This window comes from Erythranthe guttata, chromosome 10, assembly GCF_056151865.1.
Source record: "Erythranthe guttata isolate IM_541 chromosome 10, IM_541, whole genome shotgun sequence".
Taxonomy (NCBI): Eukaryota; Viridiplantae; Streptophyta; class Magnoliopsida; order Lamiales; family Phrymaceae; genus Erythranthe; species Erythranthe guttata.
Genome location: NC_142542.1, coordinates 11,833,575 through 11,841,290, shown reverse-complemented (window position 1 = coordinate 11,841,290; position 7,716 = coordinate 11,833,575). Strand labels below are relative to the sequence as shown.

Sequence of the window (7,716 nt, the reverse complement as noted above, 5' to 3'; positions counted from 1 at the left end):
TGAAAGTTTCATATAATTTCTTTATTATTAAATATGTTTATTTAGTTTACATATTTTGATAAAAGAGAAGCTATAAATTTGTATCAATTAAAACAATAATAAGAAAATAAAAAAAATTTAGAGATTTGAGATGAAATCATGAAACTGAATCAAAATACTAAAAATATATTACAGATTATTAAAAAAAAATCATTTTCTAATAATTCATAGCCTAGTCGAATTTGATTTCTCCAATAAATGAAATACTAACTTCCCTACCTTTTATATTTTGTCTATATGTTAAATAAAAGAATAAAAATTAAAAAATAAAATAAAAATAGAGAGAGAGAGAGAGAGAGAGAGAGCAATAAGCTGCCAATATATTTAATTTGATATATTGATTGTAATATAAATAAAAATTTTACCCAAACAATCATAAGTAATACATACATATATAATAACTTACTAATTTCGCAGCCGTTATACATACATATATAATTTCGCAGCCGTTATACCTGTTTCGCCCATTTTTGGCGAAAGTGTAAGTGGCCTCGGCTGTTGTGGTGAGGCGAACGGTCTACCTTGGTCTTCCCCGACCTTTTATGATCATTCCCACCCCGTCCTTTTTATTATTTGGGCCACCTGTTTTGCCCGTTTTCTTAACGTTTTGTTAGTTACCTATTGTCTTTTGTTTGTCAATTGCTATTATTAGCCATATGTTGGGCAATAGCAATTTGAGCGAAACTCATTATGTACTTCTTAAATTTTGTTTTATAAACAGGTAGGGGGTCAAGCCTAACCCCCCACCCTCATTGGGTGTCGTTCTCTTAAAAAAAAAAAAAAAAAAAACTTACTAATAAGGGTAGAATAGGTATCAGAAAAAAGTTAAGAAACAAAAAAATTATGCTCTTAAAGGTATCGGGAAAGGGCGAGAGATTAAAATTAATACTTAAATGCATTGTTTATAAATATTTTTATTTAATCATCAATTAAAAAATTCATTTACTGTGCATCGTACGAGTAGAGTGGAATTATTAGTATCCATAATATTTAATATACAAAAAATAATTTTATTTTGGTGTATACAGTAAAATAATATTTGGAGCACCAAATTAATTAGTGCCTCGCTCAACTGTCATTCTCCGGATGTACTTAATTAGTATTATAACTCCATCCCTCTTGCAAGATATTTTTATTTTGTGTCTGTAGAATTATTCTGATTCCCCTCGAAGAGTTCAGTGATTGCATCTCCATTTCCCAGGGATCATGTGTTTTCAATTGTACTATTTGTTTGAACATGTTTTCCTTTTAATTTTGTTTGTTCATAATAAAATAAATTGCAATTTAATATTTATAATGAATGAAGAGACGATATTCTTAATTAAATATAATATGCAATTATTTTGTGGTATGGCATATGTAACCATCAACAAACTGGCAACCAGCATGTGTGGCCATTTGTAGTTTTCTAAAGACCCTTTAAAAAAGCACAAGGATACAAGTTTCACATGCACAACCACGTCAAGGAACGATCGATGTTTTTCTTTTCTTTCGCATCTGTCCAAACAACATCGATTTCTCTTGTCATTCGTACAATGCAAATTGCGTCTTATACATGTATGTTTAAATTTCATGAATAAAATGACTCACATTAGTAATTAGCACAGTGAATTAAGACTTGATGAACTTCAACTTTGACAAATGTCATTCCAGAGGCAACTATAACTAGTATAGTCCTAGTCTTACATAAGCAACTAATGCTACGGAAAATTATAATATATCGTTTCAAGTAATTCAATGCTTCTTCTGACGGTTTTTTTTATAGTACCTTCAGTGAAAGAAAGAAGTTAATCTCCATATCAATATCTTATTTTATATCATGTATATTTTGAAACAAATTGTTCTCACACAAGAAAGAGAGGCATTTGAAGAATTTTGAATTTAGGTATTTGAATTTGAAGAAAGAAATTAAGGAACAATATAAACACAAAGAATAAAGAGAATTTTGGATAAAGTACAAATTACTGATTGGAAACAAACAAAATTAGAAATTAACTGATTAGATTAGCATTATTTAATCATAAGAGCCCAAAAAAATAAATAATATCATAATTTTACATTAATGTATTATAAAGGGTAAAAAAAATGCATTATGAAGTGTAAAAAAAATAATTGTTGTTCTCTAAAAATTTCTTAAACATTTGGGCCCCTAAAAAATATACCAAAAATTGGAGTTTTAGGTGACCGCTTACTTCGCCTATTCTCAAAAGCCGCCCTGCACCAAAAATTGGGTTCTTAAGAAGCTCTAATTTTCGGCTATCACAATAGAGTAGAAAAATGATTTGTTTCTTTTATTATTTCTTAGCACAACATCTTCTAGATACCTATAAATAAAGGGACTATTTGTCAAACACCCCTCATTGAATTTTGACTTCTTCATAAATCCATTTTTTTTAATTGATATTTGTTATAAATTCAATTAACTCTAATTATCCAAAATACCCCTATTTACTATTACTGAAATTACTATATTATATTATTGTGGAAAAATCAATCCATTTTCTGTAGATATGCAAATCCCCTATTATCTCCTCTATCTCACACCATCCCCTATTATCTCTCCTATCACATATCTCACAGTTAATTTTAGATTATATTTTTCCATTTTTTTTAATTTTTTAATAGTTTTTTTTTTACAATTTAAAACAAAAATTGTTTTTTCTTTCTTCAGTGTTTTAAATAGTTTATATTTAAAAAAAAAATTGAAATCCACTACATACTCATCGAAAACCACTAAATTTATCGAAAAACACTATAGAATTAAAGCAAAAATTTACTATAAAATAAGCATAATCCACAATAATATTAACGTAATCCATTATTAAATTAGTGTAAACCACTGTTAAATTAGTGTAATTCACTATATGTTCATCGAAAACCACTCTGTGTATAACAGTTATGTAACATGAAAACCACTATGTATAACAGCTATGTAAATATGAAAACCACTCTGTATAACAACTATGTAAACATGAAAATCACTATGTATAATTACAAATTTGCTTTCTTGCTCGGATAAACAACAACATAACGTTCAAGCAAAACAAACATGTTCATACGTCTGAGCAAATAGAAACGGCAGATTAATATATATATATATATATATATATATATATATATATATATATATATATATATATATATATATATATATATATATATATATATATATATATATATATATATATATATATATATTGTCTTCTTAGGTGGTGTTTGCAAATGATTATTTAAAAGCAGAAGTTAGTGATTGTGATTTAAGTTAGTTTTAAGTGCTCATTTCTAAAAGTTGGGGGTGTTTGCAAATATTTCGGAAAATGAACTAAAATTGAAAAAGCAGGGTTAGGCGTGCTTTTAAAAAATAGCTTAAAGCAGATTATTTTAAGAGAAGCAAAAGCAAAAGTTGATTTTGCAAACACCTAAAAACAGATTATGAGCAAAAAAAACCGCATAATCACTTTCAAAAAGCATTTGCAAACACCACCTTAAAATGATAAGACCCCATCGGGTGCACAAAATGTCAACAAATAGAGAGAGAGTCGATGTCATTAAAACGGGTAATTAATTCCCTAATTATTAGCATCCCTTAATTAGAAAAGATTATATATCTTTTAATATTAGAATTAAATATACAATTAGGGGTATAATGGTGATAATTAGGTGGTTTTAATTAATAAAAAATATTTTGGATTTATCTTAAAAATGTAAAATAAAATTGGACTCCTTGTAATGATACTTGTGTAATTAGGGGGTTTTGTCAAATTTTCCCATAAATAAAAGGTTTTGGTAATAAAGAAAAAATCACTTGTGTCTTCGACACTGCAACTCTTGAAAATTTGAGATAAAAGTCTTCAAATATTTTTTTTGTTCTTTTCTTCTGCTTAATTATGGAGTTAGTATGTAGTTTTCTAGATATTAGTCCACCCATATGGTAAAATAGAATTTGAGGATATACAATAGATGATCGAAGCTTTTGGAAGCAAAATCAGAGGTGTTCGAAATTCTCACGAGATCATTTCAAAAGTTCGTCGAGAATGTAAAGTTAAATCTTTCACGATTTAGATGGAATTGGACTAACCATTGGATTGAAGATTGTAGCACAATATTTAAGTATCTCCCTTAAGTAGGGATAATTACACTTTTGGTCCCTATACTTGCCACCTAAAATATTTTTGTCCTCAAATAATTGTCACCACTAATAATTTAGTCCTAAAACTTACCACTTTTTACAATTTTAGTTGGCCGTCAAATTTTCCAGTTTAGGTTGGATGGAATCATCACGTGCGCCTCATGTGACGTCCACTTGGCACCCTACAAATGAAATTGAACTAAACTCCTTCCACTTCATCCTTACCTTTTTCTCTCCCCGTAATATTTAATGCTTGATTTCAGTTAGTAGGTTTGAAATCTGATCCCCTTTTCTAATTTCCCAAACATTAAATATGTTATTTCCTCCACCACCGTCCGCCGCCTTCCACCACCTCTCCACCACCCTCCTCTGTCACATCTTCTAAAATAAAATAACAAGAAAAGCAGGAAAAGAAAAAGAAAAAATGGCACCCATTGATCCTCACTCCTACACAGACTCAACCCCACCCACTCGCAAATTACATCTCCCTCAACAGGATAATGAGAACCTTCATAGTTGTAGTATTTCTACTTCTCAGTGGCAAAACAAAGGGGAAAAAACCTCCACCACCAGGGTACTAATGTAAACCCGACGTTGAAATCAAAACCATCACCACAAGAGCTTCTACTAAGTTTTTATGTTACGACAAACAACTTGAGATGAAATCAAATCTGTAAATTGGGAAATTACTAAATTCAAAGTTTAGAGATTGCAACTTTGAGAAATTTACTAAAATCAAAGGTTAATAATGTACGATTGTAATGTTCCATATCCACAAATATTTTAAAATTTGTCAAATTCGGGTTGGGTGATTTTGGTGTTGTCTTAAATCCCCTCAATTTGAGGGTGTCCAGTGTGGTTTTTGTTGAAACGGAATTAGAGGGAATCAGGGAATTAGGGGATAGAAATTGGGTGAAATTGCTAAATGGACTAAGTGTGTGTTCCAGCTGGATTTTTTATTGCCACTTGGGCATCACCTTAGGTGTACATGACATTTTCGTCCAAATTAATTCGAAAAGTTTACGGCCGAAATGAAAGTGTTAAAATGTCGTATGATGAGGATATATTTCGTAAACTTAAAAGTTTGAGAACTAAAATCGTTTTAGGTGGAAAGTACAGGGACCAAATATATATATATATATATATATATATATATATATATATATATATATATATATATATATATATATATATATATATATATATATATATATATATGCTTCTAGGCAAACCTCCTGGCTGTCTCTGCACCCCTACCTCCTTTATCACTGAGCAATCATTTAGGGGCCTTAGCTGGTGATCCGGGCTGTTTCCCTCTCGACGATGAAGCTTATTCCCTCATCGTCTCACTGGCAGACCTTGACCCCTGTTTTATATATATATATATATATATATATATATATATATATATATATATATATATATATATATATATATATATGTGTGTGTGTGTGTGTGTGTGTCAACATTTTATACGAAGGGTAAATTAGGGCCACCCATGTGGTAAGGTCAAATTATAAAAAAAATCTCTTATGTTTGGGTAATTACAACGACCCCGTCAACTATGAATCTTCTTACACGTCCACCAGAGGGGTACCAAATTTAGTGGAATCTTCTATAATATGTGGAATATTTTTCCGTTTGTACCCGTTTTATCCCATTCGAGCTCCACATTTTGAAACAAGATGATCATAAGATGTGTCTCTTAACTTGTAAATATCATATTCCGGTGCATCAAAAACATTATTTTGCACAAAACGAGTACAAATTTGAGAACATTTCACGGATTCTAGAAGATCATGTTGAATTTGACACCATAAGGGAAGAGATGTAAGAAAATTCAAAATTTAGGGGGTGATTGTAATTATCTAAACAACATGCATTTTTTCGTAATTTGACCTTATCATGTGAGTGTGGTCCTAATTTACCATTTACATCGAATTATAGATTGGAAAGGAGAAATGGTTAAATACAGAATGTCAGAAATATGATTTGAAAGACGAGATATAATTAGGGCTTTTGTTAGCCAATCAAAATTGGGCAATCAATTCTTTTTCATTCTTTATCATACTATTTGAACACCTTTAGTAAAAATTCTGATTAGTTACGTATCTTGTGTATGATTAGTTATGCAGAACGAGGAAAAGATTGTGACAACAACAGTAAACACATTTGAGTGGTTAAAAAAAAAACAAAAAAGGTTCCTGAAAATCAGATTACTGATATTTTGCATGGCAGTTGACAACTGTCATATCTTGGCAGCTGCCTCGGTGTATCACATGCTTTGGTTTTAGGGTTTTTTTGTACTCTTTCTCCACAAACTGTTGCTATATAACACAGTCCCATCTATCAGTCCTCTCTACCACAAAAACTCAACCAACAATGGAGTCCTCAAAGATCTTAGCCCTTTTTCTCATTTCCATCCTCTCCGTTTCAGCCTCCGCCTCTCGCATTATCGAAAAAGATTGCGGCTCGTGTTCCCAGCCGCCTAAAACCCCTTCCGTTAAGCCCCCTTCCACTACACCGAAGCTCCCCGTTCCACCGGTCACTGTCCCTAAATTGCCCGTCCCGCCGGTCTCAATTCCCAAATTGCCCATCCCACCCGTCACTGTCCCGAAACTGCCCATCCCACCGGTTACAGTCCCAAAACTGCCCGTGCCGCCAGTAACCGTTCCTAAACTACCCCTCCCACCAGTAGCTGTTCCTAAACTACCCCTCCCACCAGTAGCTGTCCCTAAACTGCCCCTGCCGCCAGTAGCGGTGCCAAAACTGCCACTCCCACCCGTAGCCGTGCCAAAACTGCCATTGCCGCCAGTGGCAATCCCCAAACTGCCATTGCCGCCGGTCGGAATCCCTCCAGTGCTCAACCCACCATCCACCGGAAAGGCCTGCCCACCACCGCCAGGGAAAGGGAAAGCAGCCAGCTGCCCGATCGACACACTGAAGTTGGGTGCATGTGTGGATCTTCTAGGTGGGCTGGTCCACATTGGATTGGGCGATCCGGCTGTGAATGAATGCTGCCCGATAATATCGGGGCTTGTTGAGGCTGAAGCTGCAGCATGCTTGTGCACAACTCTTAAAGTTAAAGCCCTAAATCTCAAATTATATGTCCCTATTGCTCTTCAGCTCCTTGTCTCCTGTGGAAAGACACCACCTCCCGGCTACGAATGCTCTATCTAGATTCCACTTTGGTAATCATCATTTTTTCTCTCACATATGTATACATTATTTGGCTATTATGCGCATGAAATACTTATTACATCATTGTAATAATTATAACTTTTTTTTGGTTATGCAGGTTTGCTAGCTAGATGGATTGAAGAATCCAAATCGACATGAGAGGATGTCGGGCTCGCATGCATGGGTTTCGTTTTCGTTATTTGTTTGTTGTCTTCCAATCCTTCATTTTTTTTTTCTTGCTGGAATTAATAGTTGATGTTTGCGTTTGTTCGGTCAACACCATTTGATTGTGTAAAAGTTTGTCATATTCATGTATTGTTTGTTGATGAGAAAGCAGTATAATTAATCAAAAATGATTCTAGATGAAA

General features: G+C 32.9%; 1 protein-coding gene across 1 annotated transcript; it reads left to right on the top strand.

Moving 5' to 3' along the window:
* Positions 1-6,404: 6,404 nt before the first annotated feature.
* On the top strand, positions 6,405-7,716 carry LOC105949813 (uncharacterized). The gene is made up of 2 exons (XM_012973125.2): positions 6,405-7,359; positions 7,467-7,716. The coding sequence occupies exon 1, from the start codon at positions 6,551-6,553 to the stop codon at positions 7,346-7,348; it is 798 nt and encodes a 265-aa protein (XP_012828579.1). The 5' UTR covers positions 6,405-6,550; the 3' UTR covers positions 7,349-7,359; positions 7,467-7,716.

Excerpts from the sequence above, each read along its gene's own strand:
- LOC105949813 (XM_012973125.2), top strand. The coding sequence starts at position 6,551 with ATGGAGTCCTCAAAGATCTTAGCCCTTTTTCTCATTTCCATCCTCTCC.